The sequence below is a fragment of the Lepidochelys kempii genome, chromosome 12, assembly GCF_965140285.1.
Source record: "Lepidochelys kempii isolate rLepKem1 chromosome 12, rLepKem1.hap1, whole genome shotgun sequence".
NCBI classification, from domain to species: Eukaryota; Metazoa; Chordata; order Testudines; family Cheloniidae; genus Lepidochelys; species Lepidochelys kempii.
Window position 1 is genome coordinate 9,979,237 of NC_136391.1, and position 24,438 is coordinate 10,003,674.

General features: G+C 45.7%; 1 protein-coding gene across 11 annotated transcripts in view; it reads right to left on the reverse strand.

Annotated features, from left to right (window-relative positions):
* Positions 1-24,438, reverse strand: part of NECAB2 (N-terminal EF-hand calcium binding protein 2) — a 368,324-nt gene that overhangs the window by 2,357 nt on the left and 341,529 nt on the right. For all 11 annotated transcript variants that reach the window (XM_073307521.1, XM_073307523.1, XM_073307524.1 and 8 more), the window contains 4 exons: positions 23,441-23,497; positions 12,827-12,939; positions 11,552-11,629; positions 255-346 (listed from right to left, as the gene is read on the reverse strand). In XM_073307521.1, the coding sequence (XP_073163622.1) occupies positions 255-346; positions 11,552-11,629; positions 12,827-12,939; positions 23,441-23,497 (340 nt within the window). The remainder of the gene's footprint in view (positions 1-254; positions 347-11,551; positions 11,630-12,826; positions 12,940-23,440; positions 23,498-24,438) is intronic.

The window sequence follows — 24,438 nt, forward strand, 5'->3', positions numbered from 1 at the left end:
TCTTAACAGTCTTGTCCTGCAGGACAAAGTACCGCTCAATGGCATGTATTGGGCAGGGCACATGCAGACTGGTTCGCTTTAAGGCTCCAGGACAGCTTTTTAGCTCGGGCATAGAGCTCACCAGTAATTCAACTGAGAGCCTGCTGCTTAGTCCCTTGAGGCCTTTCAGCCTTCTGCCTGAAATGGCTGAAGCAGGAGCGTTTGCGTCCAAGTCCCGTCAGGGCTTAAGATCCTTTGACTGCTGTTGCCCTTACCTGGCACAGACACACTGGAAACTGCTTCAGGCTGAGTCAGTGTGTCCACTTTAACATGCTGGAACCCTTTACAGGGAGCACTCTGCAGGTGTCTGCAACAAAGTTTGAGAAATTGTTAATCGTGGCCTATAAACTCTCATGTGTTAGACTGCTGTATTGGGGTTGCCCATTGCTACTGGGAATTGCAATCAGGAATGACTCATGGGGAGCAAGAACGACTTGGATGTTTGCAGGGAGATACGCAGTTGCAGTTTGTTTGCCTGCTTGCTATATCAGGGTCCCACCATATGCAGAATTGTAGGGATTTTCATGTCCATTTCCAGTAATGCCTAGTGTTTACCTATCAGACTCACGTTTAATCATTCTGTATAGCAACAGAATTGGTCTTGTGGTATGCAGATGTGTTCATACACAATGCACAGCACAGGTTTGTAGCTCTTTCACCCAGATCTCCAGGAAGGAAGGAAGAAGTAGAGAGGAGAGCACATGTCTGGAAAATTGCAGGGGCTGATCATGGATGATCTGTGAGGCTGAAAGGGTTGGGATCTTAACAGGGCATTAGATCCTGGAAAACATGCTACAGTCTGAGTGGGGAGAGACACTGGGCTAATTAATATGATTTAGAAGATACGTTCATTTCATGTGGGTGTTGATTAATTAGAGCCCATTAACAATAAATAGGAAGCTAAATCCATGCCAAAATATTCACACGGGTGTTTAAAATTAGACCCTTACATGCCATATTTAGGCACCTCAATAAAAGCAGCAGCTTTGCAGAGATGTGGAGCACCTGCAGCTCCATTTGGAGCCTGGTCTCTCATTTCGGCTAGTTGATCATTGGTTTTGCCTCCGTAGTAGAGCTAGCCCAGGCCCTCCAAATTTGGACCCCAGGGTGTGTGGCGGGTGGGCTTCTGCTCGGGTTACTAGCCTCTGCTGCAGCATCCAAACTCCAGTCTGGAGCACACTAGGTCAAGCAGAGTATCTGTCTCCCGGGGCTGGCGCACACCCTCCCTGCTGCACTGCAGACACAGCCCACCTCTGTACTCAGACTGGCTCTTCCCCAACCTCCCAGCTGCCGGCCTGGCCAGACTTTAAAACATTTCTCTCTCTTTTCCAGGCACTCATTTAATTCTGTGCTTATTGTGTTGTTTCTCACTTTTTGTAGCCCCCAACCTGCTGTCACCTTTGTTTCCCTCCCTGCCACTTCCCCTGCTCCTCCCCTCACTTTCCCTGCCCCTCCCCATTGGTCTCCCTGTGTCCCCACCTTCCCCCCATCCCTGGTTTTGCTTCAGCACCTGCTGTTCAAATTGCCCCCTCCCCCCCAGGCAGCAAAGGACTTTTGGCCACTCTCAGGCTGGCTCACACCAAGTACTGGGGCAGGGCCTGCCTCTGCTGAAAGCCCGTGTCACCAAAGCCAGCTCCCTGGGGCCATACCAGTTCCACAGGAGCTGGGGCAGATTAACGCTCAGAGTGGTTCCACTCCCGTTAGCATGGAAAACAGGACTGAGGCAGTGCTTGCCCGGGGGCTGAACCTGGCCTCCCTTCACACTGCACAGCAACTCTTGTGAGGCTCTGGCTAACGTTGCCCTCTACTGCACAAACTCTTTCATTCAAAAGCTCTAATTGCAATGGCTGAGTCAAACGGTCCTTTAAGTTCAGCAGTGCTGTGGGCACTGGAAAAAGCCAATGCAGCCTTAATGTTTCCCCCACCTCCCCCTACCTGACACATGCTTGAAGGGTGTGTGTGTGTGTGTGTACATGGGGGAGGGGGCCTCAGAGTCCTGTCAAGCACCCTGAGAATCCACCATTGCCTACAATTCCGCTCATTGACCTTCCTTCCAGCCTAGTGTGCCTCCGTCCACAGCTATTACTCTAGATCCAGCATCAGCGGGAGGGCTTACAGGAAAGTGCTAGTATATCAGCCAGAATTAACTTGGGGTATTATATTAATGAGTTATAGACTCATAGAAGATTAGGGTTGGAAGAGACCTCAGGAGGGGTCTAGTCCAACCCCCTGCTCAAAGCAGGACCAACCCCAACTAAATCATCCCAGCAAGGGCTTTGTCACGCCGGGCCTTAAAAACCAAACCTCTAAGGATGGAGATTCCACCACCTCCTGAGGTAACCCATTCCAGGGCTTCACCACTCTCCTAGTAAAATAGTGTTTCCTAATATCCAGCCTAGACCTCCCCCACTGCAACTTGAGCCCATCACTCCTTGTTCTGTCATCTGCCACCACACTGAGAACAGTCTAGATCCATCCTCTTTGGAACCCCCCTTCAGGTAGTTGAAGGCTGCTATTAAATCCCCCCTCACTCTTCTCTTCTGCAGACTATATAAGCCCAGTTCCCTCAGTCGCTCCTCGTAAGTCATGTGCCCCAGCCCCCCTAATCATTTTTGTTGCCCTCCGCTGGACTCGCTCCAATTTGTCCACATCCTTTCTGTAGTGAGGGGCCCCCAAACTGGATGCAACACTCCAAATGTGGCCTCACCAGTGCCGAATAGAGGGGAATAATCACCTCCCTCGATCTGCTGGCAATGCCCCTACTTATACAGCCCAAAATGCCATTAGCCTTCTTGGCAACAAGGGCACACTGCTTACTCATATCCAGCTTCTCGTCCACTGTAATCCCCAGGTCCTTTTCTGCAGAACTGCCGCTTAGCCAGTCGGTCCCCAGCCTGTAGCGGTGCCTGAGATTCTTCCTTCCTAAGTGCAGGACTCTGCACTTGTCCTTGTTGAACCTCCTCAGATTTCTTTTGGCCCAATACTCCATTTTGTCTATGTCACTCTGGAACCTATCCCTACCCTCCAGTGTATCTACCTCTCCACCCAGCTTAGTGTCATCCACAAAATTGCTGAGGGTGCAATTAATCCCATCATCCAGATCATTAATGAAGATGTTGAACAAAACTGGCCCCGGGACCGACCCTGGGGCACTCCGCTTGATATCGCCTGCCAACTAGACATCGAGCCGTTGATCGCTACCCTTTGAGCTTGACAATCTAGCCAGCTTTCTATCCACCTTATAGTTCATTCATCCGATCCATACTTCTTTAACATGCTGGCAAGAATACTGTGGGAGACTGTATCAAAAGCTTTGCTAAAGTCAAGGTATATCATGTCCACTGCTTTCCCCAGATCCACAGAGCCAGTTATTTCATTAATCAGGTTGGTCAGGCATGACTTGCCCTTGGTGAATCCATGTTGACTGTTCCTGATCACCTTCTTCTACTCCAAGTGCTTCAAAATGGATCCTTGAGGACCTGCTCCATGATTTTTCCGGGGACTGAGGTGAGGCTGACTGATCTGTAGTTCCCTGGATTCTCCTTCTTCCCTTTTTAAAAGATGGGCACTATATTTGCCTTTTTCCAATTGTCCGGGACCTCCCCTGATCGCCAGGAGTTTTCAAAGATAATGGCCAATAGCTCTGCAATCACATCAGCCTACTCCCTCAGTACCCTTGGATGCATTGCATCCGGCCCCATGGACTTGTGCATGTCCTGCTTTTCTAAACAGTCCTTAACCTGTTCTTTCACCACTGAGGGCTGCTCACCTCCTCCCCATACTGTGCTGCCCAGTGAAGCAGTCTGGGAGCTGACCCTGTCTGTGAAGACCGAGGCAAAAAAAGCATTGAGTACTTCAGCTTTTTCCAAATCATCTGTCACTAGGTTGCCTCCCCCATCCAGTAAGGGTCCCACACTTTCCATGATCTTCTTGTTGCTAACATACCTGTAGAAACCCTTCTTGTTACCCTTCACATCCCTTGCTAGCTGCAATTCCAATTGTGCTTTGGTCTTCTTGATTACACCCCTGCATGCTCGAGCAACATTTTTATACTCCTCCCTAGTCATCTGTCCAAGTTTCCACTTCTTGTAAGTTTCCTTTTTGTGTTTAAGCTCACCGAAGATTTCTCTGTTAAGCCAAGCTGGCCGCCTGCCATATTTGCCATTCTTTCTGAACACCGGGATGGTTTGTTCCTGCACCCTCAACAAAGCTTATTTAAAATACAGCCAGCTCTCCTGGACTCCTTTCCCCCTCATATTAGCCTCCCAGGGGATCTTGCCCATCAGTTCCCTGAGGGAGTCAAAGTCTGCTTTTCTGAAGTCCAGGTCTGTATTTTGCTGCTCTCCTTTCTTCCTTTTGTCAGGATCCTGAACTGGACCATCTCATGGTCACTGCTGCCCAGGTTGGCACCCACTTGTACTTTCCCTACCAATTCTTCCCTGTTTGTGAGCAGCAGGTCAAAAGGAGCATGGTCCCTAGTTGGTTCCTCCAGCACTTGCACCAGGAAGTTGTCCCCAACACTTTCCAAAGACTTCCTGGATGGTCTATGCACTGCTGTATTGCTCTCCCAGGGGTGACTGAAGTCCCCCAGGAGAACCAGGGCCTGTGTTCTGGAAACTTCAGTTAATTGTCTGAAGAAAGCCCCACCTACCTCATCCTCCTGGTCCAGTGGTCCACGGCAGACGTCCACCACGGCAACACCCTTGTTGCTCTTGCCTCTAAACTTTACCCAAAGACTCTCAACAGGCTTTTCTCCAGTTTCATACTGGAGTTCTGAGCAATCATATCGCTCTCTTACATATAGTGCAACTCCTCCACCTTTCCTCCCCTGCCTGTCCTCCCTGAACAGTTTATATCCATCCATGACAGTGCTCCAGTTATGTGAGTTACCCCACCAAGTCTCTGTTATTCCAATCACATCAGGACTTCCAATTCTTCCTGCTTGTTTCCCAGGCTTCTTGCATTTGTGTACAGGGACCTAAGACAAGTTGGGTAACCATCAGCTAGAAAAACTTCATTGCTACCGTATGTTGGGCACACAGCTGGTGGTCAGCAGCAGGGTGGATGGAGATGCTGGCCATGGTGCAGTTCTCCCCCCCAATAATCGGACAGCCAAACCAAAATGGTCATAACTCAGCAAAACACAGTCAAATTTTGAAATCATTGGCACAACAATGGGCTCCCCAAAGCTGGCGTTAGGGCCTTAGGCTCCCTCTTCAATGGTTGGGGAGAGCCAGGCACCGAAGACAGGGCTCCGCGAAAGCCAGCATACTAGGCAGGGAGCCGCCTAAGCTAGCGCCTGGCGATGAGGCTCCGCTCTTCCTGTCATGGAAAGCGGGGCCTAGCTCAGCTTGTGAGCCACAGCCAAGAACCCCTTGCTTGGAGTCAGGTGACTTAGGTGCCCAAACTGTTTCTTGTGAGATTGTGTACATGTCGAATACCACACAAAACAGCTGGTACCCTCCTGTGTAACCTTTAGGCTAAGGGATTTCATTTGCCCCCTCTCAGCTGACCACCCTCATCATTGGTCTATGGGCTACGTTAATGGGCAGGGGGAGAGGAGGAGGAAACACCCGCAATCTTGCTGTTGAAACTGTTTAACTAGCCCAGCTCACAGTAAGACTCCCTTGCTAGCCTGGGGTTAGGCTACTTGCCTGGGGCATAGGAGAGGCTGGTTCATATTCCCTCACTGCCTGTTAAAACAGGGTTTGAAGATGGATCTCCAGCACTGAGGTGTGTGCCCTGATTTTCGGGCTGGAGTAATGGAGACCTGCAGGACAATGGAACAGCCTGCCTCAGGAAGGCGTGGAAGGGCCTTCACTGGAGGTTTCTACGAGGAGGCTGGAGAGCCGTCTGTCTTGGATCGTTTAGACACTACAAATCCTGCACCTTGACAGGGGTTAGACTAAATGAGTATTGCTGCTCCTTTTAAGCCTATGGCTCTGAGTCCATCATCCTGGCTTGAATCCCACCTCTGCCTGCTAAGAATGGGGCTGAAGAGGGATTGTTCTGCTTCCTCAATGGCTGTCCTTTGAGGTGGGACAAACCCTGTCCAAATCCTCTCTTGCTCTCCGGAGGCCATTGTCTTCTTGGGACAGAGAGGGGTTTGGACGGAGATCTCCCACCTCTGACCCTCCCTTTGTGGAGGGTTTGACCTGGGATCTCCCACCTAACCAGTGGGGACAGAAGTGTGATTCAGATGCTTTCTTTGGCCCCAATTCATTTAATTAAAAGTGCAACAGCCCCTCACAGAACAGCCCATTGTTCAGTGACAGGGGCACTCACCTCCGGGGGAAGATCCCTCTGGTACCGCGTTCTGCCCAGGCAGAGGCCGAATTTGAACCAGGGTCTTCCACGCTTTGGTTGAATCCCCTAATCTCCATACCACAGAGGGCTTCTGAGGCTTCTTTTGGCCCAATTAATATGTAGTTAAAGTGGAACAGATTCATCAGAAAAGAGGGAGGGAGCCCTTCCCATCAGAATACCTTCTCGTGCGGCACTTAGGACAGTCACGTGAGATGGAAGTGATGAAGGTTCAAATCCCTTCTCAGCAAGCTGAAGGGGGAGTTAACCCAGCGTTACCCATCTGTCACGTGGCATGTACTGAGCACGCTCATTCTCAGTTCACGCCGCAGCTCAGCACTGCACGCCTGCTGCATCAGCTCTGTCTGGACAGCCACCCAAAACACTACCGGAGCGGTGGTGCAGGGGCTAGGGGAGCTGCCGCACCCTCTGGCTTGAAGTAGAAATAACAAGCACCATCAGCAGCAGCTCCCTCCCCCCACTACAAAAATTGTTCCAGCACCACTGTACTGGAGTCCCCGGGGCAGTTTGCCCCATTGTAAAAACAAGAAAGGAGAGGTTCTAATCACCAAATGACCCCAAACTTGTACCTCAGACACAACTCTGGGTCTTAAACTGGCATACCAGTTCTCTGGCTGTGCATTTGCATTTTACAGCACTTTAAACACAGGTCATGGGCCGGTAGGGGAAGGGCGCTATCGCTCAGGTACTCCTTGACCGTGACCCCAAATTTGCACCACAAATAGTACCCACACCCTTCTTCTAGCACAGTGGTTTTCACCCCCTGGTCTGCGGACCCCTAGGGGTCCACAGAGATGTCTAAGATTTCCATTTGAAATGTTTAGGGGTCTGCAAATGAAAAAAGGTACAAGCATACCAGTCTCCAAGCCCATCTGACTCTATGAACTTTCGGGCACTTTGAACAGCAGCCTGTGTGTGTCCTTGGGCCTGTTAGCAGACCCTGGCTTGCTCACAACAGCACCACTTCATCATTCCAAAGGGAAAATCTAATAATGCCTAGATTGTGGAGTTTGGGAGCTTTTATTTGCGAGATCAAGGGAAGACGAGTGAGGTAGATACAGTCTGTGTGAATACTGCTCGTGCTTTCCCTAGCTTGGTGCAAAAGAAAAGATTTCTTCCCCATCCCAAGAACACGTGAAATTTCAGCTACGGTGTGTCAGTAACCTAACTGCATGCTGTCATTTATCAGCCTGCTCTCGTTATCGACAGTGTGAGCAAAGAGCAGAAAAACTCAGCCATGGTCATATATCAAAGTGGGTACAACATTCTAGCAGGTGACCACGTCTCTGTCTGTCGATGGGTTTATAAATTAGGACCATTACTTTCAATTCATGTCATGGGCAGACCTGACCTAACCCGAGAGTTAATGAAGAGCCAAGCAGTAGCGGAATCAAGTAATCCTTGCTTAGTATCACTAGCAAGATTGGAAGGTAGGTAACTTCAGGGTCAGCAGCCAATATCTCGCTGGTATCTCTATTGTGCTGTGGCAAGAAGCAAGCATCTCCAGCTAATGTGGCCACAGGTTGTTTGCTAAGAACAACACAAGTGAGAAACTTCCACTAACAATGCCCTCCTTTAGGCAGCACCTGAAATGTGCAAACTATCAGTTAGGCCTATGGAATCCTACAACAGTTCAGTCTCCTCAAGTGTCCCCTGTTAACAAGGAACGGGTGAGAGATACCATGGGGCAGCTTGTTCTTAAAATGATGGTGATGCCCCCTGCGCCAGGAGCCATCCTCACCTTTGTGCAGTGTGGCTGTGAGAGCACTTGTGCAACAAGGAGATGCAAATGCCCGAGGGAAGGTTTGGTGTGCTCTGATGCATACACCAGTGACAAGTGTAGTAATGGAGTACTGAACGCACCAGACACAGATTCTGAGGGGGTGTAGAAATGTTTCAAATATCTACAAATTACTGACTATTTTTGTGAGTAAATATAGCTCAAAGGGGTGTTGCATTAGACATTCAGTAGCTCATAGTTCTATGTAGGGGGTTACGTAAGAGTACGTAGTTATACTTTGTTAGTCACACAACATAGTCATGCAAGACATTCTACAACCCTTCTATTAAGAGTCATTACGGATTTATAACATGTTGACATGTATTGTATTCCATGCTAGAAGATCATTACAATTGTACCATGTGTGCTTCAGACTTATGTCTCTGGCCAAGCCGATAACAAAAAGTCTATGCCAATACAAGATATTACTTCACCCACCTTGTGTCTCCCATAAAAATATGTTTTATAATTCAGGGTCAAGGGTCTTATCTGCATAACTTCATAAAAATAACAGACACACAAACTTTCTCAGAACAGTCCATTCTACAAATAATGACAAATATTTTGATGTATTACCTGGCTCAAACAAGCTCATACTGTCATGTGACTACAGACTTTTGCTTTAAACAAAGGCAAAAAAGTACAGGAAAATGAATAAAATATATCACCTGGGGCTAAATATTTCCCAAACTTTCCAAAACCACTACTCTTTTGAGTACATAGTTGCATTACCAATTGTATTTAGAAGCTTTCTGCCAATTTTGGGCAAAATTAGCCTATGTTTCTTTGAGTTGTGGCCCTGTGATGTTGCACTCCATATGTTTTATAAAGATATGTTTATAAGTGTGAATATGATGTAACTGGAATATGCTTTATGCAAAAGGTCTCTTGTAAGGTATCATTACGAAGTGTACAATCTACTGAGTGTGGTCATTGTATTTGTATGAATGTATCATTCTTGTATCTGAAATTAGGAATATGAAATACAACTCTGAGGTCCTATTGTAGGTATGCAAAGTGTGGGCCATTAACTGTGGTTTGGAATCCTGATGGCTACCATTAATTAGGACAATTGGTTGTAGATGGCTCTGTTTACTTGTAAGCCTTCTGTATGTGTGTATGCCAGTGTGTGGGTAATGAAATCTCACAGGACATGTGAACATATCACATGATACTGGAATCCATCTTTAAGCTGGTGTGTTTCCATTTAGAAGGAGGGGTTGGAACCCAGAGAGAGACAAAGGATTCCCGCCTTGTGCCAAAGATATAAAAGGGGGTGGAACAGAACAAAAGGGACCCAGTCATGTGGAAGCCCCTGCTTTTCATCTAAGATGCCTGCTGGAACTAACAAGGTCTGTACCACGAGAAAGGATTGGGCCCAGACTAGGAAGGTGCCTAGTCTGTGAAAGAAGTTTATTGGAACATCTCTAAGGGTGAGAGTTACCTGTATTCAGTTTCTTAATGTTTTAGGCTTAGACTTGCATGTTTTGTTTTATTTTGTTTGGTAACTTACTTTGTTCTGTCTGTTATTACTTGACACCATGTACATTCTACTTTTTATACTTAATAAAATCACTTTTGTTTATTAATTAACCCAGAGTAAGTGTTTAATACCTGCGGGAGCAAACAGATGTGCATATCTCTCTATCAGTGTTATAGAGGGCAGACAATTTATGAGTTTACCCTGTATAAGCTTTATACAGAGTAAAACGGATTTATTTGGGGTTTGGATCCTATTGGCACCTGGGTGTCTGGGTGCTGGAGATAGGTGACTTGCTGAGCAGTTTTTGGTTAAAGTCTGCAACGCTGGGGGCATGGACCAGACCTGGGTCTGTGTCTGCAGCAGGCTAGCATGTCTGGCTCAACAAGACAGGGTTCTGAAATCCCAAGCTGGCAGGGAAAATGGGCTCAGAGGTAAATTCAGCACATCAGGTGACAGTCCCAAGAGGGTATCTGTGACTGAACCAGTCACAGGCCCTTTTTGAGATTTTATGATAATAATGTTTAAACAGTATGTGATATAGAAAAACAGCACAACTTCAAGCATCTACATCCACCCTGGTGATGACCACCAGATATGTGCCCAATATATGGCAATGCAGCCAGTACATTTTTCTAGCTGATGGGTCACCCCTTAGTGCTCAAAAAGACTACAACAAGATTCACCTTCCTCTTCAAGGCTGAGCATGCTGCCTCCACAGCTCCCCGAGCCCCTGCTAGCAAGGGAACCAGATCAAGCTCTGAGTTCCATGGCACACAGGGGAATACGTTGCATTCGGACAGCAGAGACCTGTCCTCCTCAGGACTCGCTTGCCAAACCTTACCTTCCTCATGTGCGAAACGGGGAGGATCCCCACTTTTCTGAAGTGCTTGGAGTTCCTCTGATAGGAAGCGCTATCTATATACGGCTCTTTTCAATGACCTAACTGTCCATCACGTAGTATGATTAATTTTAACTGTACGTAAATAGAAGCACAGCTCCATCTTTCCTTTCTGGATACAGCTGAAAGATATAGCTGGCTATCTGCATACTGCTCTGTACATTTCCCACCAGGAACTTGTAGGAACAGATCCTTGAAAGGATGTTGATTGGGAAAATGGGCTTAAACTGCGCAATAACAGAGAATGTAGATGCACAAGCCTGTCTGAAGCGCTAGAGCCATCAGCCTCTGCTCTGATCAAACTCCTCCTCACCCTGAAATTCAGTCACGCTCCCCTCATCTACAGTGCTTTACTCAATATGTGGAGGAGCGAAAGGAAACCTACCAACCAAACAAATACACATACCCTCCCCTCTGCCATTTCTCTCACCTCTACCAAACCACTCACACTAGAGTCAGACGCAGCCAGGGATGGGCTTACGTGTTCTGAGAGGAAGCACAAGAATCGGTGGAAAAGGAAGAGGAATAAGTGGGTTGTTTCTTTTAAGCCTTCTCCTGCCACTGAAGCTCCCTTTCCTAACTTCTCTCCCCATGAGACTCTTGCTGCTCTCATCCTTTCCATCCCTCCGTTTCTAAAGGGTAAGTTTTATTGCTGCCTCTCCTGGCCATAGCACTTCTGCCTCGAGTGGATGGTGGGCCAGGGCATTTGTCTGGCTCTCAGCTCAACAGACCTTAGCTATTGCAGGGTTGTCTCACAAAACCTAGGCTTGAAACAGTTCCCATCCAACCAAATGAATAGCAAAATGAACGTCAAATACCATTGCAGCAACCATGAAATTTGAGATGCTGCTATGAAAAGATTCCCATGTAGTATGAAATATTTGTACGTGTGTGTGTGTATATATATATATAACAGGGAGGGTCCCAAACCAAGACCAAAGGGGTTGGATCACCCGCAATCTGCAGGTCAGGCCCATCTCTGATGTATAATTTTTTTAACCTGTAAGATTAAATGTTGCTACCCTACCTCTTCCAGTCCTCCTCAGTCTCCCAGAACTCATAGACGATGAAAGTGACTCCATCCGGGAGCCTCACTGCAGTTACACTGAAAGGGATGAGAGAGAGAGAGAGAGAGAGAGAGAAATCAAAAGCAAACACACACACATATATGTTGTGCAAGATTACCTATTCCAGCCACACCACTGGATTGGGAGTGCCAAGCGATGACTTGTCAGCTTGCATGAAACTCACTGGCAGCAGGACACTCAGCTGCCAGAAGTGCAACACATCCCAGCTCCCTATGTCAGACACAGACATGAAAGTAATGACGATTAATCAGATACTGGAATGTTCAGCACCTTTCAGAAGCAGGACCGAAGGCTGCACAGCACAGTGATTGGATGGTGGATTCAGGATTTCTCCCTCTCACGGGTGCATGAGCTTGTAGCCTCTGTCTGAGTCCACCATTGAGACTGCCCATGAGTCAAAAGCCTCCATCACCCTCAGCCCCCAGAATGAACCAACACACCGTGTAAACAGCTAGCTGTTAACCTACTGCACTATCACTCCACTCCCTATTTACAGTGTGGCTGTATCTTCCTTAGAAGCGTGAGCGTTAAATAATTGAGTGGGGGGCAAACTACAGACAATCAAGATTATCTGGCCAAGGCCCGAGGAGAGATTAGCTGCATCCGATAAGAGCAGGGATTGGGTCTGACTTTTCTGTTTGGGGGGGGGAAGAGGAAAACCTGGCTTCGAATGAGCTAGCAAGTCTGTTCCAGGAGCTTCCATTCACTGACTTCACGTACAGCCACAGCACTTTCTGTGACCTCAGAATTGCACAGGAAAGCCACTACCCAATGCAGCTGTAGAGCACATGGCTTCCCTTGACTCTGCTTTGGGTCTTGTGCTTTCAGCTAAGGGCGCCTAACTCTCACTGCTTTTTTCTGCCCTCTGAGAGGTGCTGACACATGCCCTTATCCCTGTGCATAGTGAACGATGTACCCGACACTGTTCAGAACCCACACTTCTCCTTTGTGGGCCAACATCCCTGATGCACGACCCCTATGGCTCAGACTAATGTAAACTGCTGCACACACAGGCCAGCACAGTAGTGATTGGATTACATTGAAGGAGGACTCAGATGGAAACATTTGTCTCAGATCTGAGCACACTTAAACTGTGAGGTTTCAGAGTAACAGCCGTGTTAGTCTGTATTCGCAAAAAGAAAAGGAGTACTTGTGGCTTTTTTTTGAAACAGTTACTCCCATTTTCCTTCAGAGAGGTGGAGAATCATACTTACTGGAAACAGTCCCTCTGTCCTGCCACATGCTTCAGGTACTGCTTAAGGGAGCTACAGAATTCCCCCAGGTGCTTCTGGGAAACTGTCATCTCATTCCGCACCAAAAAGAGATACTGAAAAGGCAACGCAAAACAAATCAATAAAACAGGCGAGTTCTAATGCAGCTGGAAAGTAAAGCTGGTAGATTTCTTTGTTTTAGGTCACAATTGCAATCTTGGCAATCACCTGCTGTCATTTTTACATTAGTCTTGTGCTCTCTGGCTCTACTTAATTACTTGTCACCAAGGGCCTGAGTTCACGAAACGGCAGCAGAGGAAGCGCCATCTAGTAGCTAAAACATTGGAGACTGGTTCTGTTTCTGGCTCTTTCATTGCTGTGTGACTATGGGCAAGTCACTTCAGTTCTGTTCACCTCACACCCTTTGTCTTGTCTATTTAGACTGTAAGCTCCTGGGGCCAGCGCAGTATTTTACCATACATGAGTACACTGCCCAGCACAATGGGGCTCTGATCTCAGTTGGGACTTCTAGGTGCTACCATAATACAAAAAATAAACATGAAGAGAATTTCTCTGTTGATGTTAATTGGACTTTCCCAGTTAGTAAGCAGGTAACCTGGTAGTGTTTGTAAGACTGAGCGGTAAGTCACTGAATATTTTTTTGCTTTAAATTCTAACGAGATAGTGTGTACATCAGACAACTATAATGAAAGCTTCTTCAGAAGATTATGACTGTTAATCAAAGTTTATAAGGAAGGTGCTGTGAACAGGTGTGTCCCGATCTTCGAAAGGATCATGGAGTGCAACTTCTGAGTTGGAGTACTGCCAGGCTAAAGGGCGGTGACAAGCCAATCGGTGTTAGAAGAGCATCATTTTCTTGGGTCTCCTAGGGAGGGGAAGCTAAAACAGATCAGAGATTCTGGAGTTTGGTTATTTCAAGACACAACCCTTCTCAACTCTGCCTCATTTGACCTGAGAAAAACCACCTGCATCAGAGTTCAGTGTACATCCATTCTGCACAAATGTGGTGTAATCTCACTGTATATCAGCAATGAATAAGCAACAGCGACAGTGGAAAGCTTTGCATGTTCTACAGAGCTCAAGTCACTGGCATTTCAAGCTTCCTCTTCTAGTGTCCCTCATGTGGTGTGTTTGCCGCACGTGTTGCCCCATATTTGGATCTAGGCCAGTGGTGGGCTGTGCGGCTCACAATGCTTTAAAGCTGTGATGTGACCAAGTGCATCTTGTTTTGATACCGGTACGTGACTTGTCTTCATTAACAGTCACTATATGTTACCCAAATCTCACGCTGTGCACAATAGTAGGATTGCAGGGGCAGCATCTGAAAGTTGTCTCGCCCCACTGTCTGCCAGTTATTGTAATACACACAGACCTGTAAGCAAACTCAAAGTGGACCAGAGAGCCCACTCCACAGAGTAATGTAAGATGCAAGCAATAGACCTGAGCCAGGAGGGAGGGAAATCAACTAACAAGCCCTATTTAGAAGGTATTTTGGTTCTAGAGCAAGGCAAACATCTCAGGAATACCTTTCTGTAATGCCCATTAACTGCTTGTGAATGGGAACAGCAAGGGGCAGGCTAAGCTCTGGCAACAATATTATTGGACAGGAAATCTGTTTTAGGCATGTGTAGTGGAAAGGGAACATGGAACAGAAGACAGTGAGTTTAATTTGCTGCAGTGAATACCAGTCGCTCTACAGGTAGAAGTCACTTCTTCGCATGCATTCTGCTCCCTCCCCACTGGGGAGTTTAATGATAGACTTGGGACCAAATTCATCCCTGGCGTCACTCCACTGAGAAGTAAGTGAAGGACACCTCCCTGTATGCAAGGTTTGGGGTTCTTTTGATCCAAAAAGGGAGTGGAAAAAATGGTCTTAAACTTGAACTCTCATGGTGGCATAGGGTCTACTCCCTGGGAATTTGATGCTGTCCCAATTAAATCAGTTCAGTGGGATGTTTCCACCTGCATTTGTAGGTGGGTTATAGGTGGTTTAAAGTCTGTAGGGCTGGGCAGAGAACTCAGCTGTACTCTGCAGAGTTGGTCCACGATATGTGGGCTAAGACTCTGCGTACTCCACTCTTTCCATTGGGTAGAGAAGATAAAACCAGACGACCAAAGGGATGCCTTGTCCAACAGAGGAAGGTGTAGTTCTGTGTCCTATTCAGAAATACCATGCAGCAATGAAGGGCCTGCAGTTACTGTAGTTTGAGTCTCATTACTTTGCTGAGGTGCTAGGCATGGCAGCATCCCATGCTCTCACTAGACTGCTAGGGACAGAGGGGTGAGGGCTTCACCAAAGCTCTCCATGTTTTATTACAAACACCTATTCTAGATACAAGAGACCAATGCAAAGCACGGAAATAACCATCCCACAAGGATGTTTTTTCCCAAACCAAATTTCTATTCATAACCATCGATTTTAAACACTTTTAACAATCCCCCACTCTTAACTTAAAATACCCTTTCTCCCCAGAGACAAATGGGATATAGACACACCATGGAAAGAAAGCTAAACTGCTCTTCTGCAGAGTGAAATGAGTTTTTGGCAGTTCAATTTTCATACTCCATTTGCTTTTAATAATCAGTTGCACTGTTTCATTAAAAGTGAAGCTTCTCTTGATTAACCTGTTTTGCCCTTCAAAGCAAACAGTGTCACCGCCAATGAAGAGAGCGACGAAGAACGTGAAAAGCCATTTTTCCATGCATTCTACGTCTTTTCACACACATCATATGACAATAGGAATTGACATAACAGAAAGGAATTAGGGTGCAACCACCCTGGTATCCTGTCTCTGACAGTAGCTCATGCCACATAAAGCAGCCATCTCGGTAAAACATCCCACAATATATTTTTCAATACTATTTATCACAGGGTAAAATTGTTCCTGACAACAGCTACTGACCAATTTATTCCTTGGTTCATGACAACACAGTAATTTTTGATAGCTACTCTTAGCTTGATGACTACTTCTCTTTTGAAACTAAGCTGTTTGCACCTAAATAACATCCTGCAACCTTGAGTTCCACAGTTAACTATCCATTGTGTCAATATTTATTTCATTTTATTTGCATTTAATCTTGCTGCCTTCTAATAATTTCACTGCATGCTCCCTAGTTCTCATGTTACATGAAGCAGGATAAACAGAAGCAACTCACGAGCCTTTTCTCTGATACTTAATAGCTGAAATGTTGGTGATAACTATATAGTTAAGGATATACAAGTATTTCCACAATAACCCCCTATTTTCAGTCACTAATAGCTTCCTGAAACCTTCTCATATCAGGGTGAAATTTTCCAGGCAAGTTCTTTGTCCAAAGGCAAATGGTTTTGAAATGCATAAGCCAGTGATTTGTTCATTTTTATGTCTGGAGCTGCCCAACCCCAGCTTCTCAGTAAACGGGAGGTTGGAGGCTGTGCAAGAACGGATGAGGCTTTACATATGCAACTTCCAGAATAAAAATAGTGAGCTCAGAGGCAGGGTAACACAAGCATTGAGGGTTGTTTTATTTATTTTTTTAACAGACTGGAAAAAGACAAGCAAGAGCACATGTTAGTGCCTCCTACCTCAACAGATCTGTCCTGCCTTCAAGTTTCCAATCATAAATAGGCATATGTAAAATATCCTCCTGTGCAAAAATATCTATTTATACCTAAACACCGGGTGTGTAATTTTCAGCATTTTAGTACGTCTCAGAATAAGCAGCAACAGCCAGTTCTGCATTTAGCAACTGAAGGAACAGAGAAGGGTAAAGCACAAAATTAAGGAATAAAGTATTTAGCCCTGAGATAGCACATCTGAAGCACGTTATAAACATGACCAACTAATTTTCCTCACACCTCTGTGAGGCAGAGAAGTGCTATTATCCCCATTTCACAGATGGGGAAACTGAGGCATGGAGAAGGTACATGACGTGACCAAGGTCACAGGGTAAAACTGTGTCCAAGTGAGGATTAGAACCCATCAGTTTCTGTTTCAGCTCCCTATGCTCAGATCAACTGGTCGTGCCTCTGTTTCTTAACGTATACATTCCCAAACCAGAACGACGACCAAACAAACAAGAGATGATTGTTCGTCTCCTGCTTTGGCAGAGGCAGGTTTGTTTTTTTCAACGTTGCCCTGCTTATTTTGTCTCTCTACCAGTGCAACATTCTAGGTGATGACATAGATCTCTGCCTCCCTTTAAAATGGTCGGGGGTTGAAATAACAGAGATGTTCTGTTACTATCAGACTGATGTAATGCTTAACGTGACATATACAGAGAACAGCACAAGTGACAGTGGAGGCTTTGCAATGGCAAGGATAAGCACTATGCATAGGTCTCATTGAGTGGAAGTGAGTTTCAGACCCACTGCATGACAGCTCCTCTATTCTTAAGAGCGAGGTAAGGGCAGAAAATGGGTGTGTTTGAAGGCACTTAGCTACACATTTCCCATTTTGCCCCTCTCCTGCTACTCACTAGACAGGAGTAAGTTGGCAGCCCCATAATTAACGCAGTGTTTATTGAATGCCGGATCAGATGCTGCTGAGCCCCCAGAAACAATATGGCTTCCCCAGCACCCAGCCCTTCAGCCCCAATCCAAAAGTGCTGGTATTTCCAGAAAGTCGGGGGAAGACACATTGGCTATTCTGCACCCGGTGACCAATGTCACAGCCGCAGGGTACGTGTTGGGCATTCCCTGGTGCTCACTGCAGGAGGACGGCAGTGTAAACGGTCACCAAGGAAAATCACCTGCTGGCTTGTGTGGAGAAGGATTTCTGAGGGAAGTCGAGTCCATCATACGTGGCCTCACTATGTGGACATCCTTCCAGGAACAAAGACCCCATGCCTTTCTGCGAGGGAGTCAGGGACTCTCTGCTTCATGAAGACTGACATTTCCTCCCCCTGCAACATTTCCACCCCTCTATCCACTTAGGATTGTTTCAGTCCAATAGGGAACATCACGGGACCACCTCTATGCCTGTGTCACACTCACGCTGTGCCTGTGTCCTTTATGACAGTCCCTTTGCATCCCACCCAGATTAAACAGCAGCTGTCTGGCCTAGCATAAAGCACTCCCTCCCCCACCCCCGAGTGGAACGTCTCTCTGATGTTCCTCGATTCTGCTGGCTGGTGTGTGGCACCTTCACCTCCATATTGCCACGAAACCACTATCACTGGGCCCAGAACGAGCAGTGCACGAAGGTTCATTCAGCAACATGACAGTCTGACTCGGTGTCACGTTGCTTATTTTATCCTGCCTTTCATTCTGGCTCTGCCCCAGGACTGCTCCCTTCTCTCCTAAACAGCTCACTGTAATTGTTTTACATTGGCAACCCCAATGCAATGCTTTATAATGTTCTATGAGCAAGGCCTGGGGTCCAAAGACTGGCAGACATCACCACAGCAACATCCCCAGCTCATAGCAAAGATACATCAACATATATCTGTTTGCAGTGCATTAGTTTCCAAGAAATGCCACTTCGGTTTCCAGTTAGACAGCCACAGGCCGCCTCTAGATCAGAGAGCTCATGTACTAGAGCATCTCTATTTCAGGGAATTGAATGTTCACTATGATTGCTGTAACACTCCACACTTGCCCTCAAGGTTAAACGGGCTTGTCTTCAAGGAGAAACTATTTTGGAAAAAGGTAAGGTGTGAATTTAAAATGCTTATGGCTATTCTGGAATAACGCCCCACACGGATGCTCATTCAGGAATAAGAGTATCCATGCAGGGAGCTATTCTGCAATAGCTATTCCAATCAATTTCAAATACAGAACAAAAAGTTAGTCCCTGCCCCCAAAAGCTCTGCTGTAATACAAATATGAAATAAGGGTCAAATCTGGGTTGGGATTTCACATGTGGAGAAAGAGAGCTGTCAATTTCATTTAATATTTATTCCCTTAGAAATCCGAATCTGGATGAGAAACTAAACATATAACAAAAAAAGAAAATTTATCTGGGTGCCTTCCTGATTCCTAACTAGGGTACCGCTGAGATGGATGGTGCATTCGAAATGCCGAAGATAGAGCCTGCTTTTTAAAATCCTGGCTAAGATTGGTTAGTCTCTAAGGTGCCACAAGTACTCCTTTTCTTTTTACAATAAAACTGTTCTGTGGGCTTATGGGATTCCAAGCAACAGCTTAAGAGAGGCAGTTTCCACTTCATTTTTCTGTTTTAATTAAAATAACTGTGATCAATGCACCTTCCTACTTACATCACACTCCTCTGACAATAGAAAAATGACTGCAAGAGCCTTGAGGGAAAGAAGAAAGGCCTATTCAAATCCATAAGAAGGACTGCCAACCATTACGGGATAATTGGATTCTAGGCTCCACTGGTAATTATGAGCAAAGAAAGATATGGAGAAAAATCATCTTCAATGTCATTTTTCCATGCACAGAGGTGTGAACCACTAGCAGCAGTGTCATTCACACCCCGGACACAAGCAGGAGTCGTTTCAAAGGAGAAAGGCTTGTTCGAGTCCATTTCAATGCTGCACTGCTAACCCAATGGAGCGAAATCTTTAGAAGACATGCAAGCTTTGTAAAAGACCACAGAAACTGCCAGACTGCTTCAGATGAGTGGTGGTTCTATTCAGTATCAAGTCTCTAGTTCTAGAGACTCAACGCTTCAGAGGAAGGTGAAAGAAACCTCATACTACAAATATGGAAAAATCTATTCAAAGGGAAGATTCTTCCTAACACCCTTCACTTAGAACCTAGAAGCATGAAGGTTTATAGGCCTTCTACCTTTAAAACAAAATACATTCAGATCCTGTCTAATGTAACTGTGGATGTTCTCATTAGCCATATAAACATCCAGTCCTTTCTTGAATCCCAGCAAACTCTTAGCCTCAATTATGTCAGCTGCCAATGAGTTTCACATGCTAAATCTGCACAAAGTAAAAGAAAAAAAATCCTTTTTTTGTCTGCGTTCTTTGGAGGAAAGCAAAGGTTTCCAGATAGAACATAACATAAGAACGGCCATACTGAGTCAGACCAAAGATCCATCTAGCCCGTATACTGTCTTCTGACAGTGGCCAATGCCAGGTGCCCCAGAGGGAATGAACAAGTAGTTGTCAAGTGATCCATCCCCTGTCGCTCATTCCCAGCTTCTGGCAGCTTCATAGACGTTTGATACATCAGCCCTCTTTCGAAATTGCCACAGATATCCCAAACACAGTACACTGCGTGAGCTATTTTCCTGGTCTTTCTCCAGGGTGATAAGCATACTCTTGTCACAAAACACTGTGTGTTATATCAGGACACCACCATTTTTAATGTTTTTAACAAGTCCCTGCGGTCAGTGCTCTGACTTAACAAGGACCATGAATCAGTATTTGAGGAACGCTTCTCCGCTGTTGCAGGTTGATAGAGGATAAGGACAGATGATCCCAGACTTTCAGGCTGTTTTTCCCTAAAGCAAACTTGAAACTTGCCCAGTTCATGAAGTATCTCCATTTGTATTCCTTTGTCCCTTAGAGTCCGACCACGCCAAGCCCTGAAGTGGTGGGCTTGCGATGCACAGGATAAATGCCCGGCCCTTCATTAGACAGGATGTCGAGGTGAGGGCACATGAAGACAGCAATTGCTCCAACTCTGACAAGCAACTTAAATCAAACGGGAAAGCCAATATTTAAACTGTGGCTCTTTAGACTGGCTGCCAATCTGTTGATTAGACCGCACCGGTATGTGCTTGTCCAGATGTGCTCTGTCCATTTCTCCGGCACTGTGATAATGGGCTACATAAAATGTCATAGGGCTTTGTTCTCACCGTAAGCATAACTTCTCATTATCTTGGATTTTCACTTAATTTTGAAGAGGTGCCATGCAGGGAATCCCTGCTGTCCTCAGGTGCCTCTGTTAAAGGAGGACTTACCAGTGTGAAAGGTAAGGTGGGAAGGGCACAGAAAAAGTTAATGCAGTCTATGCTATTCTATACAGGTTCTTATACCGCTCTCATCTCCACATTATCTCCCTCCTCTTTCCATGAAATTTGGAGGGAGGCAGGATGATGCCTCCCTAGCCACAGCGAGCCAGACTGTCCTGGGAGGAGGATGACCTATCCCAACCCATGCAGTAATGGGGAGATCTCAGTGGACATACGGTGGATTTTGGTGCCTACTGGCAACCAAATAGTAGCTCAGAGCCCTGAGGGACCATTCCTGGAACTAGGAATGGCTGGAGTGCAGAGGCTCTCCAGCCACAATCTTGTTCTTTTAACCACACCCCTGGCAGGCTGTGGATTTTGTAGTGTCTTCCTGGCAGTGTGAGCTCCTCCCCAGAGCTCTCTCTCAGCACCACATTGACCCCCTAACTTTCATACCTTTGCCAATGTGAAAAAGTCTCTCTCCAGTAACATCATAAATCCCACACATGAACTGCAGATCTCTCTAAGCCTTGGGAGTCTTCCAGCATCACTGGAAGCTTCTAGCCAGGCCCCTGCTCTGCTTTTGAGTATTAACTACAAATGGATCCAAACCACAAAGCTTGGATCTGAACCCAAACTCTGGCTTCGGTTTGGTTCAAGTCCATCTTAGTTACTAATAAGTAAATGCATGGGCTTATTTTCGCCATGCTCCTCAGCCAGAATGCAGCAGACTGCTGCATTTTTATCATCTGCACGTTTTAAAAAAAAGACAAGTGGTTTGCAATGCACGATGTAGCAGAGCTGAGCAAATAGTGCAAAACATTTTATGGGAATTTTTGTTCACATTTTAAAATAAATTTCCCTTCAGCCATTTTCACAACCTCTTTTGGTTCATTTTATGCAAACAAATATTATTAGATCTGCATGCCACTGTGTTGGGTCCTGTACAAACACACAGTAAGAGACAGCCTCAGCCCTGAAGTCCTGACCCTCGAAGCTGTTCTGGCACATATGGGCGTGGGAAACAAATTTTAAAGTTGCCTGTCTGAGTATTTGTGAAAACAGAGTTCTACATTTGCAAACATAAACAATTATGCTCAGAAGGCTTCCATGATTATCCAATCACGAAATAAACACAATGGCAAGTGAAGTATGTAGGGTGACCAGATGTCCTGTTTTTAAAGGGACAGTCCTGTTTTGGGGACTTTTTCTTATATAGGCGCCTATAACTCCCTGTCCCGTTTTTTCATAGTTGCTATCTGGTCACCCTAGAAGTACATCACCAGTCATGACTAAGCAGCACAGTTCATATTTTGAATGTTGAGTAATAGTGAGGAACCCCTCAAGTGAAAAAAAACAACAATAAAAAAAACCCACAGCAAAGAGCTAGGTACCAATGGCATCCAAAAAACTAATAAATTGGAGAATCTACAACCTACTCACAGATGGTCAATAAGCCGAAAAAGAAGTGACATTCAAATCATTTCTTTGCTCACACAACTACTGTTGATGTTGGTATCAATGCACAAAAACACCGCAGTAGTGACAAGCATACGGAAAAACAAACCCACAGCATCTAGCCATGAGGTGTATTTATTCTCCCAGACGAGTTCCCTTTCTAAAGACAAAGTCTCCTTCTGCATACTGTCTAGAGCCCATTCTTTCATGGCACAAGCTGAATGGCAGCAGTTTCTGATAACAAGGTTTTGACAGTGGTAGGATTGGTTAGCGTCCTACCTTAGCACACAAAACAACCTGTGACAAAACAGCCATATTTTGCAATGTGATGTACTGTATAGTCTCTACTGATGGACTTTCATTCATCTGCTGCTGCAGACACAGAAAAGGTGCAAATCTATATTTGTCTTGAAAACAGAAAACAATTAGTGCCATGAAGTTAACTACGGCAAAAGAGGTCCACGAAGCTCTTCAGGATGCAAATGTTTAATTGTCATTTCCCAATTCAATCATGAAATCATTTCAGGAATTCTAAATAATCCATTTTTTCCCATGGAAGGATCCATTTGCTTAAATTCACAGTGCTATAGAAACAGCACTGCTGATTCAAGGAAATGTTAATGAGCAACTTCATTTGATACAGTTAATCACGCTATTGATTTCCAGAAAAGGTTAATGTTTGCTTCTCTGAGAAATCCTGAAAATAAAGAGAAGTGGGAATCCCCCTTCACAACTCGTAAGTGTGGAGTTGTTGGAAAAGAAAGCTTTGCCCGTTTACAGCTAACTCGGGGTTCTCAAACTGGGGTTCTCCTTCGGGGAGTCACGAGGTTATTTCATGGGGGGGGTCGCAAGCTGTCAGCCTCCACCCCAAACCCCACTTTGCCTCCAGCATTTATAATGGAGTTAAATATATTAAAAAGTGTTTTTAATTTATAAGGGAGGGTCGCACTCAGAGGCTTGCTGTGTGAAAGGGGTCACCAGTACAAAAGTTTGAGAACCACTGAGCTAACTTAAAGTTTTCATGCGAAGAAAAACAGATAACAGGTGGTATTTCTGAGCCAATGCTTCGTCTTGCTGAAGAGTGACATCACATGACACAGTAACCCCCCAAAGGGGTCCAGAAGAAGAGACTTTCCTCTTGGTTTAAGCTCACCTTTAGAGCCACAGCTTTAGCAGGAAGAGGCCGAGTGTGACATGCAAATATGCTCATGCATGCATTCATATTTGCATATGCAAACAGAGGCGTTCATATTTGCAGGGACCGATCCCATTTGTGCGTACTCACTGTGCAAGCTGTGCTTTCGCTGTCTGACAGTCTCTGGTGCAGGTCAAACCAGAGAGTCTGAAAAAAGTGCAGAAAATACAAACACCATTATAATTGCAATAAACAAGGAAAAATGAACGGTAACGGTCTCTATCAGGGTTGCAAGGTTAGCTGCCCTGTTCAGGTGTTCTTTACCTCTCCTGGACTGGAATTTCACAGTTCCCCCACTCTTAGCCAAAGCCAGGGGCTACAACACCCTGTATATCAACTATACTTAACCAGCAGGTCTGACTGGGTTCAGCATCCGCAGTCCTTCCCTGCGAGAGTCGGTGACCAGTGGTGTATACAGCCAAACAGCCTTCTTAAAAGTACAGCATTGCTTATTCTCACAGTAAAAACAAAGAACTAAGAGAAAGAAGGATTTAAAAACAACAGTCTACACACATGGCTATCTAACCTATAGCCCTAGCATCCAGGGATGGTGACCTAGGCAGGGCCTCTGCCGTAGGAATTGTTTTGGGGAAGTTTTATGACCTATGCTAAACAGGAGGGCAGGTTAGATGATCACAGTGGTTCCCTCTGGCCTTGGAATCTATGATCTTTTGCATTGTTATAATGAAGATGGACAGACTTGGAGAGGAAAGTTCGCCATGTATTCACAGAAGAGTAGTTACACTGGGTTGTGTAAGTGCTGACATGGGCTGGAGGCAGCGTGGGCTGATGGTTAGGACTCAAGAGAACTGTGTTTAATTCCCACCTCAGCCACTGGTTTACTGGGTGACCGTGGGAAAGCCACTTTCTTCTCTCAGTGCCTCAGTTTCCCCATCTGTAAAATGGGGATAATGATAGGGCTCTCCTTTATAAAGTGCTTTGAGATCTACAGATGAAAAGCACTAGATAAGGCCCAGATATTACTATATTATTTTTAGCCTCTCCTACGATGTGGTCACTTGTCTCCTAGAGAATAGCTACACACCCTGCCACAATTCACTTGATAGGGACCAAACAGCTGACTTCCT